General features: G+C 43.3%; 1 protein-coding gene across 4 annotated transcripts in view; it reads left to right on the top strand.

Moving 5' to 3' along the window:
- Positions 1 to 20,062, top strand: part of LOC121325426 (cGMP-dependent protein kinase 2) — a 101,466-nt gene that overhangs the window by 15,272 nt on the left and 66,132 nt on the right. For 3 of the 4 annotated variants that reach the window (XM_041267890.1, XM_041267891.1, XM_041267889.1), the window contains exons 2-7: positions 3,758 to 3,924; positions 14,163 to 14,276; positions 14,697 to 14,802; positions 15,320 to 15,383; positions 16,745 to 16,822; positions 17,706 to 17,800. In XM_041267890.1, the coding sequence (XP_041123824.1) occupies positions 3,758 to 3,924; positions 14,163 to 14,276; positions 14,697 to 14,802; positions 15,320 to 15,383; positions 16,745 to 16,822; positions 17,706 to 17,800 (624 nt within the window). The remainder of the gene's footprint in view (positions 1 to 3,757; positions 3,925 to 14,162; positions 14,277 to 14,696; positions 14,803 to 15,319; positions 15,384 to 16,744; positions 16,823 to 17,705; positions 17,801 to 20,062) is intronic. The other variant, XM_041267892.1, reaches the window with a different exon arrangement.

Below are 20,062 nucleotides of genomic sequence, written 5' to 3'. Positions count from 1 at the left end.
AGACGGTCAATTTTACGACATTCCTCTAGCCGGGCCTCAGTCTCACTGCTGTGGTCGTTGACTTGCTTCCAGTCTGCTTCCGCGTCTTGATTCTGTTTTTAGGCAGGGTACTGGAGTTGCAGCTTTGCTTAGCAGGGTGACACCACCTTGTTTACATTTGATGTGGAGCGAAAATGTTCAATTCGCTTGGATATTTATAGTCTTTTTCACTCTGCTAAATAGCTACTTTCATGAGATCATTTGTGTGTCTTGCCTTTTTTTAAACTCACAGTCCTTTGATGTTTTAGTGTTCTTTTCCCTGGGACATTGCTAGTTTATGTCTTCCTCGCATCAAAACTATTGTTATTGCATGTGTGAATTATCTGTACATAATTCAACTGTCCGCTCAGCCTAATCCAGTTCAGACACCTGTCCTCTAATCAGTAGGTCTCATAGTTCAGTATTCCTGCCAGGAACCAAAGGGCCTTTTTTCTTAAGAGACAGCAGTTTGCTTTTTTCCTAAGACACAGCAGTTTCATTAATTAGTCCAGTTATATCATTAATACACGTTCATGTATTATTATATTCAGGAAATATGTCCAACAATCTCTATAGCTAAAGGTAAAGTAGTAGATTTAATGTTCTACATTAATGGTGAGGCAATACCAACAGTGTTTGAGAAGCCAGTGAAAAGTCTTGGGAGATGGTATGATGTGTATCTAAAGGACACAGTTCGTGTGGGAGAAGTTAGACAACAAGCAGTGGAAGGGTTGAACATAGACAGCAGGTCCTTACCTGGCAGGAATAAAGGAATACTGCAACTACAAGTCTCTGCTCTAACCAAGGAGTTTAAGTGCACCAAGGTCCGACTGGAAATGACATTAGTAGATTCACGTGACAAATGTGTAAGGAAGGTAGCACCTGTGATGAAAACTGGAAGAAAGTGGGCGGCATAGAAAGCCGTGGAAGATGCAAAGGTTGCCCTTCGAATTGGTGATATTATGGGGCAAGTTTAGCATGGTAGAGGGGGTCTTGGTCTCAGTTTAGCTCCTCCCACATGGCACAAGGCAACCCCAGCTCAACAGAGGAAGCTGGTAGTCAACAAGGTGCAAAAGCAGGAGGAGAGGATAAGCTGTGTAAATGTTGTTTCCCAGGCCAAGCAGGGAGAATGGATGAGATTGGAAAGTGTGAAACAATGCAAGATCGGCTGGCAAGACCTATGGACAATGTAACATAGCAGGAAAAGTTTCCTCATCAGATCAACATATGATGTTCTTCCATCACCACAGAACCTAAACCTCTGGATGGGTGAGGATCCCTCATGTCCTTTGTGTTCATCACCTGCAACATTAAGGCACATTTTGACAGGATGTAAGGTGGGTCTTAGCCAAGGACGGTTTACTTGGCGCCATGACTAGGTGCTGCGATGTTTGGCCTTAGCATTGGTTCCATCGAAGCATTACACACACCAAACAATATTTCTCCATCCAGGAGAGCAACTACCAAGAAAAGCTGTTAAAACCAAGCCTTGCCCAGGACAACTGGAAGCTGCTAGAGACTGGAAAATTGCTGCCAGATGTTGGTCAATGGCTTATTTTTCCACCTGAGATTGCCACCACAAACATTCAATCAGACCTTGTCTTGTGGTCTGGATTAGCATGCCTGATTCATCCGGTAGAGTTAACAGTGCCATGGGAGGATGCTATGGATGAGGTGTATGAGAGGAAGAAATGTTGAAATAGCTGCTGAAGTGGAACGGCGAGGATGGAGAGTCTGGGTTTACCCAGTGGAGGTGGGTAGTTGAGGATCTGTGGCATGCAACCCGGTTTCTCAGAGATGTCAGGTTCAGTGACCAAGAATTGCATTGCACAGTGAAGAACTTATCTGAAGCAGCAGAGAGGAGCAGCAGCTGGCTGTAGTTGAGATGGAAAGATTCTGGCACAATAGAAAGAAAGCAACGCTGATGTACGGGTAAGTAAGATGGGCTGAGTTGAGTGGGGGGACGGAGGGAGGTAATGCTGGGACGCCTGAATCACTGTCGAGCCCTCTTGAGGTGTCGTCGGTTAGTCGATGAAACACCGAGGATGGAAGGTCTGCTGACAGCATTGCCAGTAGCAGTCTGGCTACTGGCAACATTGCCATCCGTGATCCCCATGAATTCCCTGCTCTTGGCCTGGGACTTTGAGTGAGACTTTTGGAATTTTGAGGTGGCCATTGAGGCCATGTGTGCTGCAAACAAGGGTAAAGGTGTATGGTAAAGTGCCCAGCCCCAGTGTGTATTTTTGTGTTATATGTTGTGTGTAGTGTATTAATGTTGGTGTATAGGTCTTGGTGCACAGGATATAAATGGGTCTGTGTAGCACAAATGATTTAAAATATATAGTTGTATTTAGGCACAGGGATTGCACAATCACTTCACGTGCACATAAAGTATGTAATAATATTTGAGCACGGTAAATGCACAAATTAGTTCACATGCTGGGGTTCAAGTGAATAATTAATTAGTAATTGAATCCCAACACAGCTGTATAAATAGTTGCACAATTCACTCACTCAGGGTTATGTGTTCAGGGAGAAAGAACGGGAGTGAGAAGGGAAAAAAAAATAACAAATGCTACTTTTGTGAGAGAACTCGCACGATACTTGTTTAGTGTTTATACTTGTTTGTTTAGTTGGTGTCAGTTTTGTGTTCAACCTTTTATTTTGCTCTGTGAGCATTGTTTTGTGTCAAACCTTTTTATTTTATTTGCAATAAACCGCTGCAAGCAAGCGCCTTCACCATTTCAACTCACAGTACTGTGTGTTTCTTCTGGGTCTGACATCACCACTACAAGCCATCTGTGACAGGTACTCATTCTGAATTTTTTAGAATTGGACCATTTTGTAACCCAGAAACACAATTTGTGTGCATTTTCCATGTTTCCAAACACGTTTCATTCTTCTTCTTCTTCTTCTTCTTCTTCTTCTTCTTCTTCTTCTTCTTCTTATTGACACAGTCATGAAATGACTTCCAGTTAAAATACATTTCTAATTGTGTTGACCCTGGTGAACCCTATTATTGCAGTCACACTCTTGTGATAGGGTGATCGGTGCAGAGCAGACCCAGCCAGGGGCCTTACTTATGCTCATTTCAATAGTGAGTTTAAAGCAGTGCTGAATCCAGGGAACTCACCAGTCTCTCACCTCCATAGACCTGGGATCCCATGTGTTCTGGGTTTGAAGACAGGACATTAATCCACGAAACCGTCACACCATTAGCAGCCTAAAATAGCCCCAGGACTGAATGTTCTGCTCATAAGGGCTGTGCTTCACTGTGCAGTGCAGGATAACCACACAGCTTCACTGTAACCATAATCAATGTTCTGAGGTTTAGGGGCCACAGAATACAAAATATTGGGTAAGAAATTAACAAAGACTTAACTACAGACATCACCTAGCTCTGTATTCCCTGTTTATTTATTTCATTTATTTGTCAGGAATAATTATTATAAAATTGATACCATTTAAACTTGACATAAGATGCACTGATTTAGCCAAATGGAAAATTTTCATCGATGGTCCCCAGGCAGGCATTGATGGTAAATACTTTTTATTTCTAAAAAGCACAGTTTCTATCTTCAACATAATCAGATTACATACATACTTTTACCAGATTGAAATATTAAAGATGTGTAGCCTGTGCAATATATAAAATGTATACAGTACAGTACTGCATTCTTCATGTTAAGAGGCTGATGGAATTGGAAGACCTGAGTGTTCTCCTCTCTTTCCCTGGCAGCACTAAGAAGCTGATCAATGAGGCCATCACGAACAACGACTTCTTGAAGAAGCTGGATCCCCAGCACACCAGGGACATGGTGGAGTGCATGTATGAGAAGACTTACCTGGAGGGACAGCTGGTCATCCAGGAAGGAGAGCCAGGGAACCATCTCTATGTTCTAGCAGGTCAGACAAAACCCATATTGCACCATTTTAAACCTCTGGGTACAAAGGCACAGCCACTGCACTGTACCCCACACGTCTACCTGTTCAAGCCCAAATGAACACGCTTATGATAGAGCAGCAAATGAATACATTTTTCTCCAAAAATAACAATTATTGTATGAAACCTATATACCACAAGAAATGTAAGACATTGAATTTTTTGTTCTGTCTTATTAACATAATTTCTGGACTGAATATAGAAATATTTATTAGCAAAGAAACGCTTGTTGTACAAATGTTATTTTTATCCTCAAAACATCCAGTATTTTCAGAATCAACAATGCAAATAAACACTTAAAAAAATACATACAAATCTCCAGCATGTGTTTTTTTAAAAACAAAAATCACAAATGGTCTGCAAACAACATATACAAAATATATACTATTTTGCAAGCAAAGCATATACTTACAAACAGGCCTGAACCGCAGGTAAACCGTACTGGCCCTCAAAAGCCATTTCGTTTTTTTATTTAATAAAAGTTGTTAAATTTTTATACCAACACCCACAAGGCATTGGCTTAATTTTCACAATATTATAAACATTTTAGTACGCTAGGAATAAATATTAGTCTCTGTGAGTAGCCTTGGATAAAGGCGCCTGATAAATAAACTAATATTAATGAAAGTACAAAAATGAACTAGCCAAGTATGTTATCCTACAATCATCCAGAATTTCAAAAAATCAAACAAGCAAATACATGTTTAATAAATATTACTATAAATTCAGATTTATTCTTACTTTTTTTTTGCTTTATAAAAAATAAATCTGCATAAACAATTATTAAAATAGACCTCTCTGCAAGCAATGGCATCAATAGCCCAGAGCCGCAGTGCATTTTCATCCATAAACAGACATTTATTTACCAGTTAGTTTCTTTTATGAAAAAAAAAGAAAAAAAAATTTAACCAGAATCTTTACCTCACATCGAGTGCAAAATTGTTGTAGGTGTTTATGCCATACTATATTATATATGGTTTATGCTGTTTGTTTGGTTTTCATAATGCATAACAATGCAGGTAAAGATTGTCCTCTTCTCCAGCCTTCTCTTAATTTAAATCAATATCTCTGTCATCCTGTGACAGAGATCGAATGATTCTTGGTGTTAGATCTCCCTCCCGACCTGTGAGGGCGCTGAGTAAAAGGAACAGAGTACCCTTAACTAAATGGCATGACAATTTATTCCTTAGGGTATGTGGAAATCAGTCATTTAGGAAGGGGGCAGAGTTATGGCACCCAAGCTCAATGACTCGGACGGGAAACGGCATGGCATCCGAGGATTGGAGGAGCGGATGCGCTTGTTAACCTAGGGGTCATGAGCGAGGGTATAAATAGGGGGCGTAGTGTAAGTGATCTGTTCCTTGTTAAATAGTTAGTGTTTTAACCTACAAGGAGTCTGTGCTACCGTATTGGGAACCATGAGTTTTTGTCTTGTGTCTGTTAGAGTTTGTTAACTGTTGTCTGTTTCTTAATAGACTACAGACTATAGCAAAAGCCAGCATAAACCCGGACATCACTTTCACCCACATTCATTTTCATGGAGAACTGTAATACACCACTAGCACTTATAAGTGTGTTTGCGTTTTGTGTTTAGTGTTGGTGTGTAGAACTGGACTTTTGGTTACGGGTCAAACCTGGAGATTTACAAATACAGAGTGATGTATCACTCCATTATTATTATTTCCAGGAGTTCACCATAAGGCTCTGGACATTGTTAATAAACCAATAAACACCCTTGCACCTGGAAATCATTGTCTGCCTGTTTTGTATCCACTCTGCACTGCACGCATCTGTAATCATTTACCACTTTGCCACACATCCCCATCCCGATTCCTATATAGGTTCGCACAGGTATACATTTTATTGGCTTCAGAAGCTGTAAAACCTATAAATGATGCTCTTTCTTCATCGGCAGCACAACAAAACACACTCACTAAGTTTGCCATCTCTCAACCATCAGCTCGGAGATACAGTCCCTATAGAAAGTCTACACCCCCTTTCAAATTTTTCACCTTTTGTTGCCTTATAGCCTAGAATTAAAATGCATTAAAATTGTTTTTTTTTTTCATTTATCTACACATCCTAACCCACAACTTCCAAGTGAAAAAAATATTTTAGAAATTTGTACAAAATTATTTACAAATAAAAACTGAAATAGCTTGGTTGGATAAGTGTCCACCCCCCTTTTAATAAAAATCCTAAATTAGATCAGGTGTAACCAATCACCTTCAAAATCACACACCAAGTTAAGTGGCCTCCACCTGTATTAAATTGTAGTGATTCACATAATTTCAGGATAAATTCAGCAGTTCCTGTGGGTTCCTTCTGCTGGGTAGTGCATTTCAAAGCAAAGACTCAAATATGAGCACCAAGGCGCTTCAGAAGAACTTCGGGACAAAGTTGTTGAAAGGCACAGATCAGGGGACGGGTATAAAAAATATCAAAGGCCTTGAATATCCCTTGGAGCATGGTCAAGATGATTATTAAGAACTGAAAGTTCTATGGCACCATCAAGACCCTGCCTAGATCAGGCCATCCTTCCAAACTGGATGACCAAGCAAGAAGGAGACTGATCAGAGAGGCTAGCAAGAGGCCAATGGCAACTTTGCAAGAGCTACAGGCTTTTATGGCCAAGACTGATCAAAGTGTACATGTGACAACAAAATCCCAAGCACTCCACAGATCTGGCCTGTATGTTAGGGTGGCAAGAAGGAAGCCATTACTCAAGAAAACCCACCTTGAATCCCATTTGAAGTATGCAGAAAAACACTCAGGAGATTCTGTAGCCATGTGGCAAAAAATTTTGTGGTCCGACGAAACTGAAATGGAATTCTTTGGCCTAAATGCAAAGCGTTATGTAGGAGCAAACCCAAAACAGTGCATCACCCAAAGAACACCATCCCTACTGTGAAGCATGGTGGTGGCAACATCATCTTATGGGGATGTTTCTCATCGGCAGGGACTGGGGCACTTCTCAGGATGGAAGGGAAAATGAATGGAGCAAAGTACAGAGAAGTCCTTGAGGAAAATATTGCCAATTCTATGTGTGCAAAGTTGGTAGAGACCTATCCCAACAGGCTCACAGCTGTAATTGCTTCCAAAGGTGCTTCCACCAAGTATTAACTCAAGGGGGTGGAGACTTATCCAACTTATGATCGTTCAGTTTTGTATTTTTAATATATATATATATATATATATATATATATATATATATATATATATATATATATATATACACACACACACACACACACACACACACACACACACACACACACATATATATGTTCTCAATAAAAACTTTCTTCCCCTTTGCATGGTGGAGTATGGTGTGTAGATAAGTGGAAAAAAAATCCTAATTTAAATATATGAAACTCTGAGGCACTGACAGAACAAAATGTGAAAAAAGTTCAAGGGGGGTTGTGGCAAAGTGGTTGGTAAGGGGAACAGATGTCGCGGTGATGTGGTGCAGGAGTGATGAACAGACAACAGTGATTCAGTGAATAAGTGCTTTATTGGTCTTTTCCAGGTCTGGCGACCGTCAAAAATAATAAATCCCCGGCAATACACAACAATGTGTAAAGCACGGGGATAATGAAAACAAAGGCACAGTCCCGAACAAAAACAATGGTACGGTCACCAGTCCTGGGTGATCAAAAACGTGCAGGTGCTCAGTGCAGTGGTGCTCCGGATAGTGCTCTCCTTTCGACAGCTCCGGAGATGTGCGTTAACTGTCTATTAGTGCAACAAAGACAGACAATTACAGACAGACAGAAAATAACACACAGCACGTACAACACTCTTCACAAATACTCTGAGAGCTCCTCTCTCAGTCCTTCTCTCCTAACGTTAACCCAAACGAAGGAGAAGATCAGCGTTACCCTGGCCCCTATATGTAATCCCACATGATATCGAGATAAACGGTTACAGCTGCCTTATTACTTGCAGCTGCCTCTCGTTTACCTTTCAAATCAATACGGTCTTACAACAGAGTCGCGCTCCTCTCCAGGCTGACCCACTTCCCTGACCCGGAAACGAACTGTCAGGCCAGCCCTTCCAGATACTTCTCCTCCCGTTCTTTAGCGCCCTCACAGGTCGGGAGGAAGATTCATCACCAGAACTCATCTTTCCGTCACATATCCCACCGCTCAGAGTGGAGCCGAAGGAACACTCGGCTAAATCTACCTTCCCCATTACTCCCCCCTCCCGGGAAAAATAATCCGCATTTTGGTGGTCTTTCCCCGCACGGTGTACCATGTGGTACATGAAGGGCTGCAATGCCAGATACCACCGAGTTATCCGGGCATTGCTGTCCTTCATTGTGCTTAACCACTTGAGTGGGGCGTGGTCTGTGACCAGATCAAATGAGTGTCCCAGCAGGTAGTATCGTAAAGAGTGAGTAGCCCATTTAATGGCCAAACACTCTTTTTCGACTACGGAGTAGTTGCGTTCCCGAGGTAACATTTTTTTACTGAGGTATAATATCGGGTGTTCTACTCCAGCTACTTTTTGGGACAAGACTGCACCCAAACCTACATCCGATGCGTCGGTGTGGAGGATGAATCTCTTGATAAAATCCGGTGTGATAAGAGTGGGGGCCTGGCAAAGTGTACGCTTAATAGTATCAAACGCTCCCTGACACTCAGCTGACCATTTAATTAAATCGGTGTGGAGGATTAATCTCTTGGTGAAATCTAAGGTGTGATCACCTGAGTCTTGGGGGCCTGGCAAAGTGTACGCTTAATAGTATCAAACGCTCCCTGACACTCAGCTGACCATTTAATTAAATTTGGTGAGGTCGACTGGCAAACGCACATTAACCACTGTGGCGTACTCGGGGATGAAGCGGCGGTAATAACCGGCTAAGCCCAGTAGTGACCTCACCTGAGTCTTGGTTTTGGGGATCGCTGCATCAACCAAAGCCTGGATTTTGGTGACTACAGGTCTCACCCTTCCATTCCCCATTAAAAATCCCAAATATTGAGTCTCTGTTTTGGCAAACGCACATTTCCTCAAGTTAGCTGTCAGCCGGGCTGCCCTTAGAGACTGAAGAACGGCTGCAACCCTAGCCAAATGCTCTCGCCAGGTGGAGCTGTAAATCACCACGTCATCAATATACGCTGCTGCATATTCATGATGTGGGCGTAAAACCTGGTCCATCAGTCTCTGAAAGGCAGCGGGCGCACCATGTAGCCCAAACGGCATGGTTTTAAAGTGGAACAGCCCTTCTGGTGTTGAAAATGCGGTTTTCTCTCTGGAGCTGCAGGTTAAAGGGATTTGCCAGTATCCCTTCGTCAGGTCCAGAGTGGAAATAAACCTCGCTTTTCCCAGTCTGTCTAAAAGTTCGTCGACCCGAGGCATGGGATATGCATCGAACTTAGCAATAGCGTTCACCTTTCTGAAATCCACACAGAAGCGGTTGGTGCCGTCTTTCTTAGCCACTATGACGATCGGACTGCACCACTCGCTCCTGGAAGGCTCAATCACCCCAAGCTCGAGCATATCCCATACCTCTTTGCGAACGCCACTTCGTCGACTTTCCGGGATCCGGTACGGTCTCTCTCGCACTGTGACACCTGGTGGAGAGATAATGTCATATTCAACTAAGTTTGTCCTGCCGGGCACGTCAGAAAAAACATCGCTGAACTCCTCAATAAGCTTACGCAGCTCTCTTTGCTGATCCGGAACCAATTGTTCCCCCATAGAAATCGCTCTTGTGCTCGGGGTCTCTGGACAGGGACCTAAATCATCCTCCATATTGCCTGGGGCTATAAATAAGACCTCCCTTGCCTGCCAGGGCTTTAACAAATTGACATGATAAATTTCACGTTCATTTCGGCGATCGGGCTGTCTAATTTCATAATTTACTTTCCCTATAGCCCGAATCACCTCATACGGCCCCTGCCATTTAGCACACAGTTTCGATTCAGATGAGGGAAGTAGCAGCATTACCTTGTCCCCTGGTCGAAAGGTTTGAATCCGTGCATTTTTGTTGTAATGCTGCTGTTGTCGGTGCTGAGCCGATCTGAGGTTGTCTTGGGCCAAACGACCGACCAAATCCAGCCGATCTCGTAGTAGGAGCACATACTTCACTACATTTTTAGACGAGCCTTTGTGCTCCTCCCACCCCTCCCTCAGCAGGTCGAGAATGCCGCGAGGCTGCCGGCCGTACAGGAGCTCAAAGGGGGAGAACCCCGTTGAACTCTGCGGCACTTCTCTCACCGCAAAAAGGAGGTAGGGAAGAAGCGATGCCCAATGTTTCTGCTCCTGTGTTACAAATCGCCTCAGCATCGACTTTAAGGTCTGATTAAAACGTTCAACCAAACCGTCCGATTGTGGATGATAAACGGACGTCCTGATGGGACGTATTTTTAATATTTTGTACACCTGCTGTAACGTATTGGACAAAAAATTGGTTCCGTGATCAGTCAAAATCTCCTTGGGGATCCCTACTCTAGCCATAATCTGCGCTAACTCGGTGGCTATTGCAGCTGCACTAGTGGACCTCAATGGAACTGCCTCTGGGTATCGCGTTGCATAATCCACCACTACTAATATATGCGTATACCCAGAGTCAGAAGGTAGCAAAGGGCCCATTATGTCCATTGCAATGCGCTCGAACGGAGTGGAAATAATCGGCAGTGGGACCAAAGGAGCGGGGCGCACTCGACCTGGCGCTACTCGCTGGCAGTCTGGGCATGTGGCTACATATTTCGACACATCAGTATGAAGACCGAGCCAATAGAATCGAGCCAATATCCGCTCCCTCGTCTTCTCAGCTCCGAGGTGCCCCGCAAAAAGGATATCATGCGCCAGCCTCATGACCTCGGTCCGACAAGACGGTGGAACCAATAATTGTGTTACAGGCTGTCCTGTGCCCGCGGCTAGGTTTACCCTATATAGTAATTGCCCCTTTATACTGAAATGTGGATATACTAGCGGCCCAGCGCCATCAACATCCTTACCTTCAATGGACCGGACCTGCCCCCAAGCGTGCACCAGTGACGGGTCGTTCTTTTGGCCCCACACTAGGTCCGCGCTTGAGTACCACGGGTCCGGTATATTGAGAGGGGCTGGAATAACCTCTGCCCTAGTCGGCCCAGTAACCTCGCTCTCTCGGTCACACTGCGTTCCCACTCCCTTTGACTGGCGTTTGTTACCATTACAGCACTCTCCCACCAGACCCCAGCCTTGTCTCAAAGACGCTCCCTCCCATTTCGCGGTCCGTCTCTCCTTATTTGTTTTTCTAGGACGGAACAGAGGGGAAAACATTTCAGTATGAAAAGGAAACACATCACCAATCCGTTCCTTTTTCCCTTTTTCTGCCACGTTTACGTGTGTGGCTGAGACTGCCATTATTTGCACCAATTCTTTGAATTTTGGCCAGTCTCGGCCCAGAATAACTGGGTGTGGCAACCTTTCCGCCACCCCGACTACAAGGTGACGTTTTATCGGTCCTACCGATAAATATACTTTTAGGGTGGGGTATGCCGCCGTGTCTCCATGGATACAGGAGATGGCCACCTGACCTTGTGGCCGCCACGACATACCGCCCAAGAGAGCTGTCCTGATCAAGGTTTGCTCACACCCTGTGTCCACTAACGCGTGGGTTTTCACATTCCCTAAAACCACGTCAATCAGACAGGGCCCCTCCCAACCGTTTTCCCCCTGCTTACCCGTTCCAGGTGTCCAGTTGCATGCAGCCACGTCACACTCCATAGCAGCGGGGCATGACCTGGCCCTATGTCCTGGCTGGTTACACCTAAAACAGAGTGGAGGGACAGAGGGGGCATAGGTTAAATATCTGTCCCGCTGCTGGTAGGGCAACGGGGCAGGGGCAACACCTCTACCCCAGCTGGGGGCCATCCTCGGTCTCCATGGGGGGGAGGCAAGGGGGCCCAACGGGGTTGGCGGTCTGGGAGGTCTGGGTGCCGGGACCGAGGGTGATGGTGGTGGTGTTGGAGGAGAGGGAGGGAGAGATTGGTTCCTGAGCAGGGCAGGGGCTGACAGGATCCCGACCCGGGCTGACGTCAAAGAGTCTTCAAAATCTTCGGCCAATTTGACCGCCTCCTCCAGGGTGTCAGGGTTGTGGCGCCGTACCCACGCCTGAGTTTCGGCGCCGACCACATGGCAGAATTGTTCCACCACAATGGCTTCCCCCATTTGTTGAGCAGTCTTCTGCTCTGGGGTCAGCCAATGGACCATGTGGTCGCACAACCGCTGTGCCACCACCCTGGGGCGTGTCTCCGGGGCTCTCCGGAATTCGCGGATCCGCGTCCGGTGGGTCTCCGCGGTGATGTTGAGACGACGGAGGATAGCCTGCTTGACTAGGTCATAGTCAGTGGCGTACTGGTCGCTCAGGGCTTGGTATGCTGCCTGCGCTTCCTCGACCAGGCAAGGTCCCAGCTGGCTTGCCCAGAACTCCCGAGGCCATCCCGCCGCGGTTGCCAGCCGCTCGAACGCCACCAAAAATGCCTCCGGATCAGCATCCGCCGTCATTTTCATGGCCCGTGCCTTCGGGGCCGACATCAATGATGTTCCGGTAGGGGTCGCTCCTGCAGCAACGATCAGCCCTACCCGTTCAATGAGCGCCGTATAGCGCTCCTCCCTCCGTCTCTCCTCTGCATCCCATCTGATCTCCAGTGCCTGCAGCAGCTCCGCCAGTGCGTTGCGGTCCATCTCGGATCTGACACCACATGTGGCAAAGTGGTTGGTAAGGGGAACAGATGTCACGGTGATGCGGTGCAGGAGTGATGAACAGACAACAGTGATTCAGTGAAAGTGCTTTATTGCTCTTTTCCAGGTCTGGCGACCGTCAAAAATAATAAATCCCCGGCAATGCACAACAATGTGTAAAGCACGGGGATAATGAAAACAAGGGCACAGTCCCGAACAAAAACAACGGTACGGTCACCAGTCCTGGGCGATCGAAAACGTGCAGGTGCTCAGTGCAGTGGTGCTCCGGATAGTGCTCTCCTTTCGACAGCTCCGGAGATGTGCGTTAACTGTCTATTAGTGCAACAAAGACAGACAATTACAGACAGACAGAAAATAACACACAGCACGTACAACACTCTTCACAAATACTCTGAGAGCTCCTCTCTCAGTCCTTTTCTCCTAACGTTAACCCAAACGAAGGAGAAGATCAGCATTACCCTGGCCCCTATATGTAATCCCGCATGATATCGAGATAAACGGTTGCAGCTGCCTTATTACTTGCAGCTGCCTCTCGTTTACCTTTCAAATCAATACGGTCTTACAACAGAGTCGCGCTCCTCTCCAGGCTGACCCACTTCCCTGACCCGGAAACAAACTGTCAGGCCAGCCCTTCCAGATACTTCTCCTCCCGTTCTTTAGTGCCCTCACAGGTCGGAAGGAAGATTCATCACCAGAACTCATCTTTCCGTCACAGGGGTGTAGACTTTTTATAGGCATTGTACTTGTTTTTGTTTTTTTTAACCAATAAAAAGCTGTATTTTATTTTACAACTATTTAATTGGCTAATACTAATAGCAAAACCCTCAGCTATTGGTTGGCACATTTTGTTGCTAGTTAAAATAGTCCAATAAATACATTTCTAACAGCAAATGGGAGAGATGATTTAGAGCCGATGTGTTTTAGCAGCATACATCACTGGGACGATCATTGGCCCAGTAGTACGCTGAGGGTTAAACTTTGGACTAACAATAACATGGTCAACCATCAATAGACCACTCTTAGTATCATAAGAACATAAGAACATTTACGAATGAGAGGAGGCCATTAAGCTCGTCCGGTTCCTAGTAGATGATTGATCTCAGAACTTTGTCAAGTTTTTCTGCCTCAACTACGTAGGGCATTCCATACCCTCATTACTCTCTGTGTGAAAAAGTTTCTCCTTCCCTCGGTTCTAAGTCTATCTCCACTTAATTTCCAAGTGTGTCCTCTGGTCCTGGGTTTTGTACTTTGCTTTAAGTAATGGTTTAGGTTAACTATGTCAACTCCTATTTTAAAGACTTCAGCCAAACCATAGCCATACATCACAACCAGTCACTGTTATAGCATAAGCAGTGTTACCATGAAACAGTCAGATTCAGCAATGGGTGTTACATTTATTATCTCAGAGTTAACTAAACTTGCTACTGAGTAACAAATACCTTGGAGTTTAATGAATTGTAATGCTCATTGTAACGCCACAATTAATGTCTTTCTTGTTTTTCAGAAGGGTTGCTAGAGGTCATACAGAACAATAAGCTTCTTGGTCAGATGCATGCTGGGACAGCCTTTGGTGAGCTGGCAGTACTGTACAACTGCAAGAGGACAGCAACCGTAAAAGGTGGGGGAGTTGGAAGGGCAAAGGGTGTCAGTGCAAATAGGGCATGAATGATTCCTTTTAGTATTCTTGTTATTCAGGGAAATGGAATTTAAACATTGACTTCCTGATTCTTCCTGTTATTAAGACAAATCTATGATATTAGGGTGAAGATGGACCCCAGATTTTGTTCAGATTTACAACATTTGCTGTAGGCTTTGGATAAACTGCCATATATCAAACCAGTCATGTGTTGTAAAATGAATTGTCATGTTCATCAGTTGACCTTGTAGGGCAAAGACCAGAAATAGTTGTATGCTGTTTAAATGAGTGGTCATGTTGTAAAGTACTCTTTCGTACCTATGCTGATTGCGTGTTTTGAAGTTCTGGAAGAATAACCATGTCTAGAGAAAGTGACACCTGTGCTATCTTGTTGCTGCACAGCGGTGACCCACACCAGGATCTGGGTTCTGGACCGGCAGATCTCTCAGAACATCATGATGAGGACCGCCCAGGCACGGCACGAGGAGTACTTCAGCTTCCTGCGCAGGTAAACACACCCAGGCTTGTATCGTGTGGTAATGGCACTCTCCAGTACCATATAACTCAAGTGCTAGACATTTGGTTTTCATTTTCATATCTCTAAAACACTGCTGATTTTTATTTAACTTCAATTACACATCAACTGGACGAAGAGTACAGTACAGCAGTCTCCTTCATTCATTTGTTCCCAAGGGGCAGGGTTGAGGTTTGTTGGAGACCCTGAGTCCCAGGGTGCAATTCTGAGGTTTGTGGGTGACCCCGAGCCCCAGGGGGCAGGGCTGAGGTTTGTGTGTGACCCGAGCCCCAGGGTGCAATGCTGGGGTTTGTGGGTGACCTCAAGCCCCAGGGAGCAATGCTGAGGTTTGTGGGTGACCCCGAGCCCGTTATGTTTGTGGGTGACCCCGAGCCCAGGGGGCAGGGCTGAGGTTTGCGGTTGTCCCCGAGCCCCAGTGGGCAGGGCTGCTCCTTCGAGTTCACAACCAAGCAAGCTTCCTTGTTTCTCATTGTTTCTCTTCCTCTTCCAGTGTTTCTTTGTTGAGAGATTTGCCTGAAGAGAAGCTTGCAAAGATCATTGATTGTCTGGAAGTGGTGAGTATACCGTATGCATGCAGAGTGCATGTGCATTGGACCTGGCTTTCAAAGCTTTGTAAGTTACATGGAGCATGTTGTAAAAAACACATTATTTCTACACAAGTTTTTGCAGTTTCCCCCTTCTTTTCCCATGGTCATATGAATAGATTTACCATAGTTTACCATAGTTTGTCGAGTGTATTAGAATCTGATACAGTAACCAGAAAGCTTTTGACAAAGTCCCGCATAAAAGATTAATTCTCAAACTGAAAGCAGTAGGGATTCAATGAAACGCATATACATGGCTTACAGAGTGGTTAACATGTAGAAAACAGAAAGTTCTGATAGAGGAGAAACCTCAAAATGGAGCGAGGTAACCAGTGGAGTACCACTCGGTTCAGTGTTAGGTCCTCTGCTATTCCTAATGTACATTAATGATTTAGATTCTGGTATAGTAAGCAAAGTTGTTAAATTTGCAGACGACACAAAAACAGGAGTGGCGGCAAACACTATTACAGCAGCAAAGGTCATTCAACATTCAAAATTTTAAAAGGTACTGACAATGTCGACCCAAGGGACTTTTTCGACCTGAAAAAAGAAACAAGGGCCAGGGGTCATAAATGGAGATTAGACAAAGGGGCATTCAAAACTGAAAATAGGAGGCACTTTTTTACTCAGAGAATTATGAGGGTATGGAACCAACTCCCTAGTAATGTTGTTGAAGCTAACACCCTGGGATCCTTCAAGAAGCTGCTTGATGAGATTCTGGGATCAATAAGCTACTAACAACCAAACGAGCAAGATAGGCCGAATGGCCTCCTCTCGTTTGTAAACTTTCTTATGTTCTTATGTTCTAACAGCAAAACTACTTTTAAATAGTAGTTGCAAACAGTGGAAATGGGGGGGACTGACAAAAATATGCCAATGATATTTCTGAATGTTAATTGGCATATTCTGCATTTTTCAGATTTTGGTATTTGATGTTTTTTTGAGAATACCACCTATTCATCAGAATTACCATTCCTGGAGCTTTGACATCCAGCTATGACTTAGACAACTGAAAACATCTTGCAAAGAGGAACAAGTAGTAATGCCTTGTAGTTGATGTTAAAGTTTTTTGTTAAATTGTTTTGCATTCCAAGGTAGATACACTGAATTCAGTACCATTTGGAAAACAAACAATGAAAATATCTATACTGCAATGTTAATGCACTATGCTGGGTACAGTAATTTTATAGTGCAGTCTCAGTGATGTATTTGCTATACAACTACAAAAAAGTGATTGCACCCATAAAAATGCAGTTATATATATGTGGGGTTTGATAGTTTAAACATTAGCAATTTTCAACCATTGTCAGACTTTTTTTTCACTGTTCCAGGACTATTATGACAAAGGAGAATATATCATACGAGAGGGAGAAGAGGGAAACACCTTTTTCATCATAGCCGTAGGAGAGGTGAGGTTCGGGGGCCCACTTTCAAAAGAGACATTGAATAAGGATAGAGAAATATGATATTGGGGTCTGTCTACAAAGCTGCAAACCTGTTTTATTGAATGCAAATTATTTAAAACTACTGCCAAATACAGAATAAATCTTATGATATTAGAAATCCTACAACAGTTTTATCCCTGTAGAATAACATATCAGACATTTGTTGCCAAATGGAGATGGTCTGCTGGCAGGGTCTTCAGAATGCTGTGTGCTTGATGTATGGGGGCAAGGGTATCATTGAATGACCCTATTCACATAGCTTTAATTGTAATCTTTTATAAACTCTGTTATGCTAAATAAAACTTGAATTCCAACAACTCTATTAACATTTATTTGAATACATGATAGGGGCCCAGTGATTAAGACCTGGCAGGCAGCTTTAAAAGAATGGCAGGCATTATAGAAAAAGACAACAACAAAAAGAACAGAAATTAGGGTTTGTTGGTTAATAGTCGAGGGTAGACTATTGAAATGGAAAAGCAAACACTTGACCTCAGTTTGGGCTAGTGTTATTAAGGGAAAGACAAGGCACAGAGCTCACTGTTTCCTCAGACATACAGTTTAATAACTCTGAAAGCTGAAGTTGCATTGAGAGAGTCTAGGCAGCGTTGGTGCCTGCAGTCACATCAGCGGTCCAGGGCAGTGCTGTGTTCATGTTGGGGAATGCCTGCAGGGTCGCGGTCAGGAATCTCAATGAGACTGCTGGAGTGGGAGCTGGTAACACTCAATGAGACTGCTGGAGTGGGAGCTGGTAACACTCAATGAGACTGCTGGAGTGGGAGCTGGTAACACTTAATGAGACTGCTCTAGTGGTCGCTAATAACATGGCACTCTGCTCCCCTGGCAGGTCAGTGTGACGCAGACAATGGAGGGCAGTCTAGATCCCCAGGAAATTAAAACTCTAGGTGTGGGGGACTACTTCGGGGAGAAAGCATTGATAAGGTATGTGTTGTGATGTTAGGCATTTGTTTTTTGGCTTTCAAGAGTTTTATTTTTTTAAAGATATAATATAGAAATGTATTTCATTTGGTTTCAAATTGATGATGACAGTTTCACTCCTGACTGCTCATACTAATATAATAAAGCATCGCTGAGCTCCCCAGTAGGACTTTCCTGATTTGGAAGTAGAGGATCACATTCAACTCTTAATGGTGTCCCAATGGTAGAATAAAGTACAGTCTAAATGATTAAGCATGACACATCTTTAATGAGCACAGACATACTGAATCTGTGTCTTTTGTGGTTCAGTTAAATGTTCTTTTATCTCTTCTCTAAAATACCTTTACTACTATTCAGTCAGCTCTTTAAATTTAGCTAACACAATTTATTTTATGTTAGTCTTTTTTACTGTTAGTTTCATATGTTCTGTGTCTGTTTCACACATAATTATTTTGTGAAAATTAGTTTTGACAGATTAGTCGGAGTTTTTTTTTTTTTTTTGTGCCAAAATAACCCATATAGTACTCATTGATTAGAGCCCCTTTTTTTGGAACCGAAAAAAGTATTTAGCAAGTTATTTTAATTTGCAAACCTCAAAAGTTATGCATGTGCAGTCGTGCTCCACCACCAACAGTTGGTACTTGCCAGTTTAATAATTCTCTGTGGGGAATTACATTTGAATTCCTTAGGTTACTTATGTCTTGTGGTTCTTGTGGATTCTGACTTTATCCATTTCATTCTTTACAACTTCTTTTTTTTTTAAATGCTTCCGACCTTAACTATGTCTGTGAAGCTAAACCCCAGGTGCAGTAACATGTGATTGACAGTGGTATATCTAATGGGGATGTAGCAACAAATTAAATTGTACCTCTTTTATATATTTACAGTAAAAATAATAGTCAATATACTGTATATGTAATGTATATGCATTATATACACTTTAAAACATAAGCATAACATATTTTGATATAAATTAATATTAATACAATTGTGTACCATAATATATTACAAACAATATATTGTGCACGATAATTAATATTACCAAATGTTTGAGGGTTTGTTTTCGACCACAAAAATCATGTAATAAATTGCTGACAAACAAGTATGGATTTGCATCATTTGACTGATCATTTATGTTCACAACCCTCTATTTTTGTGTATGTGATTTACCCCAGCCTTTTGTTTGCATGTTGAAATCCATAGTTAATGGAGTATCTGGGTGGTCCTGTTCATGATTATTAGATCTGGGAAATGTTGTTGTTCATGATTATTAAATCTGGGCTATCCTGTTCTTCATGATTATTAGATCTGGGAAATCCTGTTGTCAACCTTGTCAAGCATCAAGCAAATAGGCACAATTGGAAAGGTGCTGGGGCCCAGCATTCACACAATTGTTGCTTCTATCTTCTTTTTTGATCGCTCCACTTTACATTGAAATGTTCATTCCCTTATCAGCTGGATTGTAACCAGAATAAAGATGCTGAGACACATATGTGCCAAGGAAAATGCTCAACACAGACTGAAGTGTTCTTGGTTATCCTTACAAGCACTACTACAGAGAGAATGACAGACAGGGAATGGGAAAGGAGTCATCACAGGGGCAGTCATGTATGCTTTGGGAAGACACACGGACAACATGCAGGTAAGGCACAGGTAGATCAGGACACACCTGGACAGACATTTACACATGCATACATGAATACATGAAAGAGCATGAAGCAGTATATTTCTAAAAATGAAGATGATAAACAAGACCAATAATGGCAACAAGTGCGAGGGATAATGAGAATGCAAGGTAAGTGTATGGGAAGTGACAGTTGATGGGGCAGGCATTGCAGATCCAGGGCTGGGGTGTTTAAACCTTTTTTTTTGGTTGTGCATTGTCAATATTTTTGTTGCAGATGTGACTTTTTAGATAATAAGGGAATGGTGACCATCCCCTTGAAGTTGTACAAAGAGCATGTCAATGTAAAGTGGAGCGATGAAAAAAGAAGCCAAGTTAGAAGCAAAAATTGTGTGAATGTTGGGCCCCAGCACCTTTCCATTTGTGCCTATTTGCATCAGGCTTGACAAGGTTGCCCCAATTGCTTCTCCTAACTTGGTTTTAGTGTTTGATATCACCACTTTAAATGGCTGTTGCATTTTTCTAACTTGTTTTTTTTTTTTTACTTTGGCATCACTTCTTTTTTACTTCATCAAATAATGAAAGATATTAGAGAATGTGTATGGTCAATATACAGACAGACAAGACAAGAGAGTAATAAG

This window comes from Polyodon spathula, chromosome 13 (assembly GCF_017654505.1).
Source record: "Polyodon spathula isolate WHYD16114869_AA chromosome 13, ASM1765450v1, whole genome shotgun sequence".
Lineage (NCBI taxonomy): Eukaryota > Metazoa > Chordata > Actinopteri > Acipenseriformes > Polyodontidae > Polyodon > Polyodon spathula.
The sequence above is the reverse complement of the archived record's forward strand: the minus strand, read 5'-3'. Positions and strand labels throughout refer to the sequence as shown.